Consider the following 16,491-nt stretch of genomic DNA (forward strand, 5'->3'; position numbering starts at 1 on the left):
ATGGTTGGAGGAAGGCAGTGTGGGGACAGCAACTTACCACCGTATGCCAGAGCCTAGCTCAGCACCTGGCACATAGTAGGTGTTCAATAAACATTTGATGAATAAGTGAGTGAATGAATGAATCTAATGAAAAGCCTCCAGGATACTGTGGTTGTGCTCTTAAGAGCTGGAGGGATTTTGAACTCCTTAGTAACTCATCTGGCTTCACTGGCCAAGGAGGATAAAGCAACACAAATATGCCCTCTTGTAAGAAACTCCAAGTGCGGGGATCCGTGGTTACTGCTGATAAGCCGTCCTCGGGAGTTTGCTGTCACCCTGAATCGCGGACGTCCTTGGCAGGCCGCCTCACTAGCTGTCTTGTCCCTTTTACGGGTGTTGTGTGTGCGGCCAGTCAATGGACACTATTGTCTTGTCATTTACCATTGCATTTGGAGCCATCACCTCTGTGGGCTTTGGGTTTTCCTTATCTTATATCTTAGATCCATTTGTTTGTTTCTAAAAAGGCAGCATCTTGCGGGATATCTCGGGAATAGTCTGAACAGTGACAGGGCAGTCTGTTACCCCCCCACCCCCACCCCGACAAGACGGTGTGTGGGAGAGGGCTCCGGTTCTGGCTCAGAGACCAGCTCGCTGTGACCTTGGGCAGAGCACTTCATCGCGCTGAGCCCCATCTCTGGGGCTCTTTGAGATTTTAATTCTATGTCAACATACAGGAGTGGGCTTCCCGGAAGTGGAGTGATTTTTAAGTTGATGTACGCTTTTCTGTGAAATTGTAGCTATTTTTATTGAAAAACTTTTCATTTAAGCTCCTGTGCTGAGTGTAAAAACAGCACTAGTAGCTACAAGGCATTCATAGTTTGTGATTTATTTGGAGTATTAATATTATATCAGAAAATGGTAGTTTTTTGGTTAAATATATTTTTAAAAGGCTTCTGCATTCTTAAGTGTGATTTTATTATGTCTTGGGATGACTTTTCTTCTCCATGAAGAATAGATCTGTGATTAACAATGAACTTTCACACCGAGGCTGGCCATATTGCAGAGGAGACCAGGTTGCAAGGTTCTTTCTAGAACTCAGGGTAACCTGAGACTAGCCATGCCTGTGTCCAGCCACACACTGAGGTGTCTTAGGGACACACCAGCCCAATTCTTACTTCGATGAGGAAAACCGAAGCTCTGAGTGGAGAACTGGCTTTCCCAGGTAAAAGGCCTAGGATATGTCTGGATCTTGATTATCCCACATTCTGGACCTGGTGCAAGCCCCGTCGCCCAAAGGTGAGCATCGATGCTCGTGCCCAAACCATTGTTCACGCCCAGGGACACGTTCCCTGTCTCATGATTGGCGTTCCAAGCACCACATGATGGAAGGGCTGCTGCTAAGCTGGCTCTCCAACCAGCATCGACTTTGCCCTGGACACACTGTTTCCCCTACCAGCTCGGCAGACAGTTTATTGGCATAATTTCTCCAGAAAGAGGCTGGAAGACTTAGTAAGTTCAAACTTTAACATTTTTATCAAGAATCCCAAAGGGCCACCGTTTTCTCCTCCCATTGCCACCACCAACCCCCATCAGGCGTTCTCTACGCTAGGAAGTCAGGGCGCACAGAGCAGAACAGCACAGGCCAAACCAGCAGGCACATGATACATCATCGAACCAACGGAGCAACCGCCACCCGAGAGCCAGCTTTGTGAAGGGCAAGATGAGCCGCTCAGGATACAGGAGGATACAGGAGAGACAGGACTATCTGTATTCTTCTGGAGTGAGGGAGGCTGGATTGGGGTTGAGGGGGAGACTTTCCTTCCCTGTTTTCTCAGAAAACAGGCAAAGAAAGGCTTCACACACAACGAAGGTTACACACATATCAATGTTTCCAAATTCCCTTTTCAAAGATGGCCGCCCGCTGTCCATTCAGAGAGAGCTTGCAGCAGAATCTCGGGGCGTGGAGAGAGAGACAGGCAGCAGGAGAAACTTAGTTTTCCACAAAGGTTGTTGGTTTTTTTTCCCTTTATTGTTGGAATTTAAAATGCATAGAACTGAAGGCAAAGTCCAAGGCCTAGAGAAAGATATGAGGCCCGAGAGAGAGGCTCTGAGATTCTAAAGGCGGCAGAAGGATACCCACCTAAAAAGGCCACTTGAGCTGCAAAAAAGGATGGAGCAGAGATAGAAAATGGGAAAAAGAGAAAAGGGGTGGGGGTGGGGCCGGGGAGGGGGAAGGTGTTTGGGAGGAAGAAGACAAATCAATACCAGTTCAGAAATTCAGACAAAGATACGGAGTAGGAGCTAGTTTAAACCCCAGGTAAGAATAGATGGGCTGGCCTCCAGGTAAGAGCATTTGTTTTAGAAAATGTGAGAAGGGAGAAATAAGAAGAGCAATGGCCGGAAAGCACAGCACCCAGGGGCCCTTCAGTTGGTGGCGGTAGTGGTTGAGCTTCTCCAAGACTCTGTCATGTCTTCCTGGAGACTCAACAGGGGTCTAAGGAGACTCCATCCAGCCAGGAGAAGGCAGGGACTGGGGATCCTGATCTGGGGCCTCCCCAGAGCTCCCTAGCAGATGGCAAAGTCTTTTTGCTACTGAACTGTGGCCGGGATTGACTCACCCACACAGGCTGTGCCATCTTCGTTGGGCTCGTAACCCCGACTGCACTTCTTGTTGGTCCGACATCTGTAGCTTCCGTATGTGTTGACACACACGGGCTTGTCTCGAGGGCACACGAATGGGAACTGGATGCATTCGTTGGTGTCTGAAAGGGAAGAGAATCACTCACTCAGGAGGGCGTAGGTCCTTGCTCAGGCTCTGCTGTTCCACCCACTCTGTGACTGGGACATGTCCCTTATCTCTGGGCCTCAACTTCTTCACTTCAGTCCCCTTGGCTGACTCCTACTGTGCTTGACCTCTACATGTTAGGGGTGCTCAGGCTCAGTCCTGGGTCTTCTATCTACCATACTTTATCTAGGTGGTCCCTTCATACATGAATGATTCCAGACTTCCTATCTCCAGCCACAACCTCTCCCTGGGGCTCCCGACTCGTGAATGTGTCTAACATGCATCTTAAACTTAGTAGGTCCCAGATGGAACTTTAGATTCCCTCCAGTCCTCAAACCCCTTCTGCCCCCTCTTCCCACCTTCCCTAACTCAAGCAGAAACCAGTGATACCCAATTCTTTCTTTTTCCTTATCTCTGCAGGCAATGTAACAACAGATCCCATTAGTTCTGCCCCTACGGTATCCCCCTTGTCTGTCCACCTGCTTCTCATTCTCATTCTTCTGCCACCAGCCATTCCCAGCCAGCACTGTCTCTTGCCTGGATTTCTGCAGCCGCCTCCTGACTGGCCTCTTGGCTTCCACGCCTCCCTCCAATCCAATCTGCAAGTTGGCAGCCAGCGTGATCTTTTGAAAGTGTGACCACGCCATGCTACTCTCCTGTAAACTGTGCGGGGCCCTAAGAGCAAAGTCCAGACACCTTTCCGGGGCTTCAAGACTCTGCCGGCCTTGGATCTGGCTCCTCTGTCCTCTCTGGGCGCATCGGCCTCCTTCCTGTTTCTCTGACATTCCAAGCCTTTTACCCGCCTCGTGGTCTTCGCTCTTCCCTCAGGCATTTCCATGGCCAGGCCCTTCTCATCCTTTAGGTCTCAGCTCAAAGGTCCCCTCCTCTGAGACCCGTCCTGACTACTCTGTCTAGAACAGTCTCCATAGAGCTCCTTGCTTAACGGGTTTTTAACTCGTCTAGTCCAGCTATTGGGTCACGAGTGATGGTCTGTTTCCCCCGGCTAGGATGAACACCCTCCAGGGGAGGTGCTTGGCCTGCATTCCCAGCTCCCCACATGGGCCCGGTGTGGGGGAGGCACATATATGTCCACTGGAAAGCGAAAAGGAAGAGGCGGCTGGATTGGTGATCTCACAGGGACCTTCCAGTGCCCAAGGAAGGTGCTGGAATTTCTGTGTGTGTGCACCGTCCGTTTGGAGTGGCTAGAGTGGGGACATGGAGAGTGGAGGGGACTCCTTTTCTCCTCAAGCCTCTTAGAGCCCTCCTCCTCCACTTTCTCACCTGTGGTCATTTGTCCACACAGTGCCCTCCAGCGGAACACTTTCTCCCCTCTCTTGGCCTGGCAAACTCCTCATCACCCCTCAGGTCTCAGCTTAGACTTTGATCTCCTGGGGCGTCTTCTTGAACCCTCCTTAGACTGGTGTGGGCCCCACCTCTTTGCCACCTCACAGTCCCTTCCCTCCCCCACCCCAGCCTCTCACACTCTGTGGGCATCGCTGTTAACTCGTGTGCCTTTTCCATGAGCTCTAACCCCTGGAGAAGGACTATCTGTCGTGTTTACTCGTGTATCTCAGTAGCAAACACATTTGCCTGGGCGGGCGGACATCTGCAGGGGGGACTTGGGAAGAATGCTTTCTGAGGGCTGAAAGGCAGAAGGCATCCTTGATCTGACCCCTTACTGTCAGCCAATGGGATGGAAGACATCTGTGAGCCTTCTGGATGCCGAGCCTCTAGGCTGCCCACCTCCCACTCCAGTCCCTGGGGGACTTCCAGGCCACCGGACCTTCCCAGAGCTGCCTTCCTGGCAGTGCCACAGCCACCTGCCCACCTCCCCCAATACTGCTCAAGGCTGCCACCTCCTTGTACTGAGACCATACCCCACACCCTGGTTTGCTCCAGTGCCCTTGCTGCTCCACCGGTGGCCAAGCTGAAAATGCCAGCTCTCCACGGGGCCCTGTGCCAACCCAGCCTCCACCGCCCCCAGCAGTCAGGCCTCCCTGTGAGCACTGTCCAGGCCGTGGTGTGTCTCATGGCCATTCTCTCTGTATTCATGGCACGGAAGCTCTGCCAATTCCCAGAACTGTGGTGATTCAGCCTGCTGGTTGCTAATGTTGCTCCCACCTCAGTGAGTCACTTGGCGGTTGTCTTGGCATCTGGAGCCCCAGGGACAAACAATAGGCTCCCCTCCCCACTTTCTACCCCTTGTCAGCAACCTGAGCCTTGCCAGGACTCAGGTTGACCGTCCCCAGGGAGATTCTGGCCTCTGCTCTATCCCCCGGTGCCGGCAGGCAACTCACCCATGCAATGGCCATTTTCCTGCTGGGAGAATCCTTGGCCGCACTGCAAAGTGGGCAGAAGCAGAGACACTAGTGAGTTGAGAAGATGGCATCTCAGGCCCTATCACAGCCACAAAGAAGCTGCCACCCGGCCCCAGAAGGAGGGATGTTCTTAGCTCGGGGCCTGGAGGGAGCCCCTCCCTGCCAGGACTCCTTCCCTGGCACTGAGAATAGGACACTGGGGAAGGCCAAGAACAGATTCCGTCCAAACTCCTGTTCATTCCCCTCACGTGGGACCCACATGTCTGAGCGGGGACAGGTAACAGAAACGGGTCCTTCTGTGGCCTTGCCCTGAGATCGAGGCTGGGTCTCAGTTGAGGCAAAGGGTATTGAGGGGTGGGAGAAGCTTTCTGAGGTGTCTGCTCACTCCCCACACCCTCTTCTCTGAGAACCTTCCCCACTCACAGGGGTGGCACCTGCAAGCCAGGCTCCCCACCTCCCCCCATCTCTCTGGGCAAGGCCAGCTGGACCAGGGGTGGGCATCCCAGCAGGAGGGATGAGTCAAAGACGCTGTGGCTAGAATCTGAACTGAGGCTGAGACGGATTTGGAAACAGACTTGGGGACTCCAGGCTGTGGGGGCTTTGCTGTGTCTATATGGGGGTTTCGGGGACAGCAGACTGGTAGCAGGTCAGGGAGACTCAAAACAACACTCTACACAAGACAGAAAATGTCAGCTGTCAGCACCGAGGGACAAGGGTGGGGCGTGGGGGTTATTAGGGAGGGGTAATGACCTCTTCACCCCCAGGCCAGTGCACTAATGACAAAGGTCCTTGAGGTCCTGGGGCGCAGGCCACTGAGCTGCATGGTTCCTGCTCACCCTCAGCTTTCCATGGACTTTGTGAGCTCCCCTAGAAGTTTCCTTAGAGGTCCCCTCTTCGGTGTGAATTTAGGTGGGTTCCTGTTATTTGCAACCACGTGACCGCCACCAGAGTTGGAATCTAGAGCTCTTTCTCCAAGAGCTCCCAGAGGCCCGACCCCACCCTCAGAACTAACACAAGGCTTGTCAGAGATTTGGAAAGAGCTGGGAGGGAAGCAGGAGAGCTGGGGTCAGTTCCTAACTCTGCTCCCAACTGGTTGTGCAGCCGGGTGGGTTCTCCCACTTGGTCTCAGCTTTCCTCCTCTGTAGAATGGGTGCAAAGATACTTGTCCTGCCAATACCCCGGATGTCTGTGAGGAGCAGAAGAGATGTGCGTGTGGTACTATTGTGCAAACTACAAATGGTGGGATCATCATGAAGCCTGCCCTTCGCTAGGATTTCCATCGTTCTAGAGCAGTGGTTCTCAATCTTCCCAATGCCGCGACCCTTTCATACAGTTCCTCATGTTGTGGTGACCCCCAACCATAAAATTATTTTCGTTGCTACTTCATAACTGTGATGTTGCTACTGTTATGAATCGTCATGTAAATATCTGATATGCAGGATGTATTTTCATTGTTACAAATTGAACATAATTAAAGCATAGTGATTAATCACAAAAACAATATGTAAGTATGTATGTGTTTTCCGATGGTCTTAGGCGACCCCTGTGAAAGGGTCGTTCCACCCCCAAAGGGGTCACGACCCACAGGTTGAGAACTGCTGTTCTAGAGGCAAAATCTGCAGATTCCCGGGAATCCAGCTGCAGCCCGTGGGTTTGTGGACGAGGCCTCTTTTCTGGCCATCAGGCCCAGATGCCTTTCTCACCTGCAGTGGGGCTGGGTCCTGAAGTCTGTCCTCATCCCGGGGGTAGGGGATCTCTAGCACCGAGTTCATCTCCCCGCTGGCCACGTTCCGGCTCACCACCTTGCCATCCGGCCACGTCACCTCCACGCTGCTGGCTTCATCCTTCCCTGAGGGACAGAAGGAGAAGAGGTCAGCAGCAGAGGAGAGTGGGAGGGGGTTCTCGTTCATTTCCTCATTCACTGAATAAAAAATATGAGCTGAGCATTGTTCTAAGTGCCGGGGGAGCCGCGCACGTGCGGAGTCCAGCAGCACTGCAGTGATGGTGATGTCCCGTCTGTGCCGTCCAGCACGGCGGCCACTAGCACATGTGGCTGTGGAGCAGGGAAGTGGGGCTAGTGTAAGAAGGAACCGGATTTTAAATTCAATTTAGTTTTAATGAAGTTACACTGAAATAGCCCCTCCGGCTAGTGGCTACCCTATTGGACAGTGGCACGGCCAGTCAGCAGGAGGCTGTTTTTGGGAGAGGGTAAAGCCTGGTGATGAGCAGCTGGCTGTGGAGTCCTGGGTTCGAGTCCTGGCTGTACCACTTACCTGGGAGGTGGGGTGGCTATCTGGGAGACCTGGGGACATAGCCCAGCTCTGCAGCTGACTTGCTGCATAATCGGGAGCATGTCACATATTTATATTTGTACTAGTAGCCCTGCGCGTGAATCTGTGCACCAGTAGCTTGCCAGTAGCTCACTGCCGCCCTCTAGTAGCTCTCTGCCCGCTGCCCCGCCCTCCTGTAGCTCCCTGCCCCCATAGCTTGCTGCCCTGCCCCCTCCTGTAGCTTTCCGCTGCCCGCTTGTAGCTCGCTGCCGCACTCTCCTGCTGATCCGTGATCTGGTCATTACACTTCATGGCGTAATGACCATTTGCATACAACATCTTTATTATATAGGATTTATATTTATGCTTATATTTATGTTTATAGCCTGCTACGGGCAAGGCTCTTTTTGTCACTGGGGAATGTCCTGGTTTTCAGAGAGCTTCCATTCTAGTTGGGATAGACAGGCAAACAGATGAACAAGTAAATAGTGTCAGCTACTGACAGGTTCTATGAAGAAAATGAAAACAGGGAAATGGAGTGAAGAGGCCCTGGGGTTGGCTGGGCTCGGGGTCGTCAGGGATGGGGTCTCGGGGAGAAGGCATCTGAGCTGAGCTCTAAATAAGAGCTGAGGCACTTAAGACCCAGAAGGTGGCCGGCACAGGAGCAAGCCCACGCTGCGAAGCCGAGACGTGGACAGACGCTGACAGAGAAGCTCAGAGAACATTCCCGCTGCATCCATCGCACACATCCACGGAGCCGTGCATTACATCATTGGCAGAAAACAAGTTGGAGAGATTTGTCAGGTGTTTAGGCATTGTCAGAACCGGCCCGGCTCCCTGCTTACGGCGCCGTGGCAAGGTCAGGCTAATGGTGATGGATTGGGGTGGAGAGGAGAGGGAGCTGGGCCTTGCCTGCGGAGAGAAGCTGTTCTAGTCAGTTCCCTGGGGAGGAGGGAGGGGGAGAGGGTGCTGCCCCTTGTTATCACCCACCCACGCTGACCGGATGTGGGCGGCTGCTCAGGAGCCCACACTCTCAGACACTCCCCACCCCACCCCCAGCATCACTCGTGGGCTGAATACATAATGTGTCACCCAACGGAGGTGCTCCTTTCCCCTTAATGTCTACAGACACTGTGAGAAAACAGGTGGGACCGAAAAGTGCCTTTGAGTTGATAGTAGCTTTGGTCAGCCTTGTCCATCCAGGGATTTTACAGTGGTAGATACTCTGGGCAGAGGGTAGTTTGTGAAACATCCTCCTGTATACAAAGGGCTCCCACGTTTCAGAACAGGCGTGGGAGCCACGCCCAGACTTTGGGGAGAGATGCTGTGTAGACTCCTGGGCAGCCGTGGCTCTGGGGTGGGGCTGAGGCCGCGTGGGGTGCAGGGAGGCCCAGTCTCCCCGGAACCTTCCAGCCGCCCTGCTGCTGTGCTTCCGGTAAGTGAGGGCAGGGGCCAGCTGCCACCCTGGAGGGTCAACGCGAGCGGCCCCTCCTTTGTGGGCAGGTGGGCAGCCGTGCCAGCCGGAAGCTCCCAGCGGGGGAGAGAGACGCCCACGAGCAGTGCGGCTCTTCTTCCCACACAGATCCTCCCTCCCAGGCCGCCCTCGGGCTCCGGGGTTTGCTTTATTCAGCTGGAGACATGTCTCAGAACCCCTCCACTGCCCCACCCCCTTATCCTACAATAACTCCTTCTGGGGAAGGGGGCAGAAATGGGGGTGGGTGGCAGCGACAGACTTCTTTTAGGTTTGAAGCAGTTTCTGGAGGCTCTGGCATTTGCAGGGTGTGCAGTGTCCTTATGTAAAAAGTAAACATTTTTCCATAAAAAAAAAGGAGACAAAGAGAAGCAACTGTTTGTCACCTAAGCCAGCAGAACAGCTCCATGAATACATCTCCCAGCCTGGCTGAGGTGCCACAAATAACTCAAAAGAGTCGCCGAATATTCATAGATGATCACAAATTTACATCCTGGGCTTGCTGCACATATTTCTGAGTCCTGCTTCCTTCCTTCCTCCAGGCCCAGGGCGGGGCCGGGCTCTGAGATAAGAAAGCCGGGAGAGCACATCTCCGTGGGACTTGCCGGTGATTACTTTGCTGACTGGGCCTCAGTTTTTCCATCTGTAAGGTGGGGGTATGACCTGAGCTCTAGCACTTCACGGAAGCACAGTTCTTCCCTGGAATGTGAGCCCTGCCCCGGCTGTCGCCTTCAGCATCTGCACCCCTGTCATCTCAGACGTGGGGCACCTTGCAGGTCCCAAAGGGCTTTCACTGTTGGCAACAGTACAAGACAATATGTTCCTCAAACTCAACCGGGCGACTCTCCGAGTTAGCACCTCAGATCCTCATGGCAGCTCCATGAGGAAGGTGCTAGTTTTACAATTTCCACTTTAGAGCGCAGGGAGCTGAGACTTGGAGAGGTGACGTGAATTGCCCAGCTACCCACCTAGGGAATGTGCGATCCCCAAACCCACACCTGCTACACCCTGTTCTACTGGCCAGCCCACCCCACAGCCGGCTGAGCATCATCCAGGGTCTGGGACTCAGCAGGAAGGAGACAGACCCTGGCCCCGCCCTGCAGGGCCTGAGTCCTGGGCGGGCAGTGATTATGTTATGAGCAGCCCGGAAAGTGCAGCCGTAGCCTGGGTACCACCAGGCGAGAGAGGCGGTGTTAACAGTCGTTTCAGTTGGGTGCTGTAGGACGTGAGAGCTGGTGAGGCAGGGAAGGAGAGGAAGGAGAGGAAGGAGCGCGCCAGGTGGAGGTGCAGCAGGGGCAACGGCATGAGGTGTGGCAAGGGCCTGTGCGCCTGACGGTCAGGAGAAGTTCAAACTGGGGGAAGCAGAGCCTGAGAATGTGTATTGGGTGGGGTCCGTGGGAGAGGAGACTGGGAGGGGACTCTGGAGCCTTCACATGTGTGGCCCACTTGCCCCCTCCCAACGACTCTGCAAGGGGGCGTTTTATCCCCACTTCTCAGATGCAGACACTGAGGCTTGGCGAGGTAAAGTGAGCTGCAGGGGTCCGCGCTAGGACCGGCTGTTCCCTCGGCCCCAGACATTGCCGACTTCATGCAGCTGCAGAGCCAGGGTCCCCCCAACCCCCAGACACTGCATGGGGCGGCCTTTACGTGGCCTGTGTGCCAGGCCTGTGGGTCTGCGAGCAGAGGTGGCCCCATTAACCAGCCACAGCCCTCTGGCAGCTCTGAAAGGACAGAGACCAAGGAGGCACAGAGAACTGTGCTTTTCAGAAGAGTCACAGCGAAGCAGATGGTGGGAATACAGTTGGCGGAATATCTTTGCACTTTAATAAAGCGATTTTCATGTGGGCCACTGAATTTTCCTTCCCTAAATGAGCACCAGCCGGCATGAAGGCAGCTCTGAGTCACTTGCAAACAACTCGCTGAAAGGAAGGCGGTGTGTGTGTGTGTGTGTGTGTGTGTGTGTGTGTGTGTGTGTGTTACCCTCAATGCCCGAGGTGGGCTGGCCGAGTTGGGGAGCCCCTAATGGAGGATGGCGGGGCGGGGGGGCAAGTAGATTATTGGTATTTGTTTTCATATTTTGGGTTTTGTTGAGCTGCCTCGGCCCTCTGCTAGCTAGGAAATGAAGACCCAGTGTGTGGGATACGCAGGAGTGGGTGGGCAGAAGCAAGTGGGGGCACTCAACAAGGGCTGTGAGTGGAAACACTTATTTATGAGCCTGGTGGGCCCTCTGCACCAGGAGGAGCAGGGAGAGGCCAGGGGCCCACTGAGCAGGGGTGGCTGGGGTGGAGGCTGATGCCTCCAGAAGGGACAGTTCTGCAGGATGAAGCTGAGAGCGCTCTGTGCAAGAGTGGGCCCTCTGGGAACCCCCTGAACAATGAAAGATCCAGCAAGGTACCTGAATTTTTATGGTGTGATTCCACACAGCCCAGATCCTCTGGATTTGAGAGTACATGGGAGGGTGGGAGAAGCTGAGTCCTCTAACCACACACAGCTCAGGGCTGACTGAGCAAGGCCTGCAGCTCCTGCCAGTGCAGAGATGAGCTGGAGAATGTGCTGGTGGGGGGGAGAGGGGGTGTGAGGAGAAGGAAGCACCCAGAGGCTGTCTGCTGAGAGGCTCACGTATGCACCCACATACATGTCCACATGCTCATCACCCCTGGCTGCAAAGTCAGGAGGAGGCGGGGTGATCCATGGAGGGAGGGAGGAAGCAGGGGCAGGTGGGGTGAGCAGGCACATTGTGAGTGCTGGAAGGGGAGCTTCCTGCAGGCCTCGCCCCTTAGAGACCTTTGCCTTCAGCACAGCTTCAAGCCCCACATCTACTCGGTACTTGGCACCTTTAAGGCAGGACTTTCTTGCCTCCACGCTCTAGACATGCCCCTTCTTACCCCAAACATCACAAAACAAACTGCTCAGGATTGAGACACGTCAAACTATCCATCAGTAGGGGACTTGCTAGATAAATTATGAATGCTTCCAAAAATGAAATACTGTGCAGCAAAAAATTAAAAACAGAGCTGCCATCCGATCCAGAAATCCCACTTCTGGGAATTTAACCGAAGAAAACAAAAACACTACCTCGGAAAGGTATATATATATATGCACCCCTCTGTTCATTGCGCATTATTTACAATAGCCAAGAGATGGAAGCAAACTAGATGTCCATCAATCGCTAATAAATAAAGATGATGTATCACACACACATCGTGGAATATTATTCTGCAGTATAAAAGAATGAAGCCTTGCCATTTGAGACAACATGGATGGGCCTACAGGGTATTACGCTAAGTGAAATAAGTCAGACAGAGAATGACAAATACTGTACCTGGTAGCCCTGCTAGTGGCCCTGGGCTCCTTCAAAGCACCCACCCCTCTGCCCCCCGCCAACCTTGCTTGGGCTTTCCCAGTTCTCTAGACCTGCTCCATCCCACCTGCCCTCAGCCTGGCCCTGGTGCTCCGACAGTCTGACCCTGGCCTCCCTTTCCAGGCTCTGCTCCCACCAGACCATTCCCATTCTGTGGACACACTGAGTACCCTCCTTTCTGGGCCTTTGTTCAAGCCAGCACTGCCCCTGGAATGCTCTCCTCAGCCCCCATCCACACCCTCTAAACTCCCACCATCCTTCTAGACCTAGTTCTAGGCCCAGGTTCTTGGGAAAACTGCCCAGAGCAAAACGAATGTCTTCTTCCCGGGTCCTCTCATAGCCACTGGGCCAGGATGATGGCTCATCCGAGTCTGCTTTGCACCAAGTTCCTGTGTCCATCTGCTTCTCTCATGGACTGTGAGCTTGGAGGGCAGGGAGCCTTTCTTCTTCGTCTCATCTGTCTCTTTCCCCGTCTCTGTGTCTCTTGGTCTCCCCCAGGCCCTGTCTCAGTCTACCTCCACCCTGTTCTCTGTCCTCAGCCCTTCCTTCCGCCCAGCCTTCCCCTTGGCTCCCTCTCGTCCTGCCCCATCGCTGGCCCCTCCATCAGTCAGGAGGGCCTGCGCTCTGCTGGGCCCATGAAGCGCCTCATGAATGTGGGAGTCTTCGAGCTGCAGGGATGGAGCCTGTTTGCCCCTCGCTGTGTCCCGGGCTGCTGGGCCTGCCGCCTGCTGAGCTGCCTTGGGGAGTCTCACTGCCAAGCCCATGGCTGACACAAAGGGCCTGTCTCAAAGAGCAGCCTTCCTTCAGTGCCTCCCTGGCAGTGGATCCCGGCACTAGAGGAGTGTGCAGGGGGCCCGTGGAGCAGTTTGAACCAGAGTTCAGACCTGGAACAAATCCCAGGGCTTGCAAGATGCAAGGATGGGCAGTCAGGAGGGGCTCCCACCTGGGTGCGGCGTCCATACTCCCGAGCATGGGAGGCAGACGGTCATGAAGAGGCACCGAGGCTCTTGGGCCCCCATGATCCCACCAAATGGCCTGGCCCAGGCTGCCCAGGTGAAGAGCAGGATTGTTATCTCGGAAGGGCAGATACTGGCCAGGGCAGAGAGCCAGAGACACCCATAACACAGGTCTTAAAACAGCAGAGACAGTCCATGGGGAGTGGGGAAGGAGAACCAGCCCCAGTCCTGGCCTCACCACTGACTTGCTTTGTGAGTTTCAATTCCCCTTTTTGTACAATGGGGTGAGGGTTGATGTCCAGCCAGATACCTGGTGAACATCCCACCTAAGATACCATCGCAGTCACCTTGGTGCCTCGGAGATCTCACTTGGGTCACCTGGTAACTGAAGGGATGTGGATCTCCAAGAAGAAAGAGGCAGAGCAGGAGGACCGTGGCCGGCCCCACACAGACAGCTATAGGAGGTCCAGCAAGATGTAATTTGGGGCAGGTTGCTTAATCTCAGCCTCAGTTTCCTGATCTGTGAAATGGGGTTAATGACTCATCATGTTGTGGTGAGAAATGAATGAGGCATTTTAAGTAAAGCACTTAGCCCAGTGCTCGGCACATACTAAGTGCTCAGCTCATGTCGGTACTGCTGTTTCGTAAGAGAGGACTATGTATTTAAAAGTCATCTTGGCCCTATCTGGTTTGGCTCAGTGGATAGAGCATCGGCCTGCAGACTGAAGGGTCTCAGGTTCGATTCCAGTCAAGGGCACATGCCTGGGTTGCGGGCTCAATCCCCAGTGCGGGGCGTGCAGGAGGCGGCCAATCAGTGATTTTCTCTCATCATTGATGTTTCTATCTCTCTCTCCCTCTTCCTTCCTCTCTGAAATCAATAAAAATATTAAAAAAAAAAGTTATCTTGTACTTTAAGGACTAGCATAGCAAATGGCTGCCTCTGATTACAAGCCAACCCACCCAGGGCGAAATAGCCCAAGAACATGCTCATATAACCAGGCCTTGGGTCCCCTAAATATTTGTTCATCTTTTACAGACAAATTATGTGTTTCCTATAAAAATTGGAAAACACACACACACATAAAAATCATATGGAAGAAAATAAAAATCCCATACTCAGGCGGGTCTGGATTTGAATCCTACCTCTGCCATTTACCCATTACGTGGTCTTGGTTGAGCAGGTTTCTTAGGTGTTTGAGCCTCAGTTGTCCCATCTGTAAAATGGGGATAAATAATACCCATCTCACAGGCGGTCGTGAGGATGGCGAGAAGAGTAAGAGTGAATGTCTCCGTGCCTACAAGGAGTAACAGTTACCACATTGGTCCAACCACTCGAATCTTTCTTCACACTTTCTGCATTTTCTTGAAGTATTTTCTATGCGATATGCTGTGTTAATAATATTAACACATACATATATTTATCCGTTTGAGGCCATACTGCCTATTCTTTTTATGTTAATATTATAGCACCTCATGAGGTGCTAACACAGGTGAGAGGATGTCTGCTTTTGAGCCTAGGTATATGTCACTCAAATGCTTTCCTAACCATCGTGTTTCAGTAAAGACACTCTTGGATCCCCACCCCGACCCCCAGTGTTTCTCAACATTTTTTCCATGATCGCCCCTCTTCCTCAAGAAGCCTTTTTAGAGTTTTTTCTCCTAATTCCTTTCCTCAATTGTGTTTCTTTAAAAATGTTGTATTTTGAAATAATTATAGAGCCACAGGCAGTTGCAAAGACAGTGCAGAGAGATCCTGTGTACCTTCCATCTGGTTTCCCTCAATGGCTGCATCTCCCGGAACTATCGCACAAGCTCAATACCAGAAAGTGGATGTTGGCACAAGGTGTGTGGGTAGCTCCATGCCATTTTATCACCTGTGCAGATTCGTGCAACTGCAACCACTGTCGAGAGACGGGACCGCCCATCACCACCAAGACCTCCTGGGGCTATCCCCGTACAGCCCCCCCCCCTCCTTTTCACCATTTCTCCCCCTCCCGCTCCAGCAACCACTGATCTATGTTCCATCTCTACCATTTTGTCATTTCGTGAATGTTATAGAAATGGGACCAACAGTGACTTTCTGAGATTGGCCCCCCCTCCCCCCGCCCTGCTCCTAACGTAAGGCCCTTGAGAGCCATCTAGGTTGTTGTGTGTGTCAATACTTCATTCCTCTTTATTGCTGAGTAATAGTCCATGGTGTGGGCAGACCACAGCTTGTTGAACCATTAACCTATGGCAGGGCATCTAGGTTGTTTCCAGTCTGGCCTATTACAGATAAAGCTATTACAAACAATCTTATATAGATTTTTGTGTGGACATAAGTTCTCATTCATCTGGGAGAAATACCCAGGAGTACAATTGTTGGGTCTGATAGTAGTTGTGTGTTTAGGTTTTTGTTTTTAAAAGGACTGGCAACGTATGTTCCAGAATAGCGGTGCCGTTGTACATTCCCACCGGCAATGTGTGAGATCCAGTTTCTCTGCATCCTTGCCAGTGTTTGCTGTTGTCACCAGGGGTTTGGTGAGGCACTTTCGTCACCGAGCCAACTCTCAAGAGGCCAGGGAGAGAAATAGTCTGGTGGAGGCCAGTGTTTGAAGCACAAGGCTGCAGCCTGGACAAATGGAGAATTGAATACTTTGACCCCAAGGTGAATACTCTGACAGAGGCACTGGGGTGAGGACCTCTGTAAGAGGCGGGCCTTCCTTCCTGAGCTCAGGTTCACCTCAGAGCAGGGTGGCCTCCAATGGCTGGTGTCACCACCGCGGCTCAGCACCATGGTGCCCGGTAGATGCCCGAGCTGTGAGTCCTGCATCGGTCACCATGATGCGGGGTGCAGTTCCAGGACCCGCTGTCCCGCCAGCCGCTCACTGCCCACCCTCTCCCCTGGCCCCGACTCACCCAAGCCAAAGTGTGCCACGGGCTCCATCTCGCACAGGTAGCCCGAGCCCCCATCGATGATCCGCAGGTGGGCCCCGCTCTGCTTGGTGTAGAGCACGACCTTCGCCCCCCTGGCGAAGGCCCCAAACCGGGTCCGTGGGACCACTCGAAGCCAGTTGTTGTTGAAGCCCTGTAGGGAGGCAGGAAGGCAGGCCAGGCGTCAGCGGGGTGGGCGGAGGAGCAGGGACCTAGGGCAGGAGAGGGAGAGAGGGAGAGAGGGAGAAGGAGGAAGCAGAGGAAAGAGAGAGGAGGCGGCCGGCAGGAAGGTGAGCGAGGCAGACAGGTTGGCTAAAGTTTGGAAAGAGAAACAGTGGAGAAGAGGGGGGGGGGGCAGTCAATAGACTCGGGAAAAGCAGTCTGTGAAGTGCCCGTGGAAGGCAGCGGGGCGGAGGGCTTCTCCTGGGAGGCAGCCCT

General features: G+C 53.4%; 1 protein-coding gene across 4 annotated transcripts in view; it reads right to left on the bottom strand.

Moving 5' to 3' along the window:
- Positions 1-1,489: 1,489 nt before the first annotated feature.
- The window catches only part of CRTAC1 (cartilage acidic protein 1), a 134,452-nt gene continuing 119,450 nt past the window's right edge, over positions 1,490-16,491 (bottom strand). Inside the window, exons 11-15 of one of the 4 annotated variants that reach the window (XM_081105269.1) lie at positions 16,039-16,207; positions 6,786-6,931; positions 5,062-5,104; positions 2,598-2,741; positions 1,490-2,053 (exon numbers count right to left, since the gene is read on the bottom strand). In XM_081105269.1, the coding sequence (XP_080961395.1) occupies positions 2,019-2,053; positions 2,598-2,741; positions 5,062-5,104; positions 6,786-6,931; positions 16,039-16,207 (537 nt within the window). In that variant the 3' untranslated portion in view covers positions 1,490-2,018. Of the gene's footprint in view, positions 2,138-2,597; positions 2,742-5,061; positions 5,105-6,785; positions 6,932-16,038; positions 16,208-16,491 lie in introns of all 4 variants that reach the window. The other 3 variants (XM_081105268.1, XM_081105270.1, XM_081105271.1) reach the window with 3 other exon arrangements.

The sequence above is a fragment of the Myotis nattereri genome (genome assembly GCF_964212035.1).
Source record: "Myotis nattereri genome assembly, chromosome: 13".
NCBI lineage: Eukaryota > Metazoa > Chordata > Mammalia > Chiroptera > Vespertilionidae > Myotis > Myotis nattereri.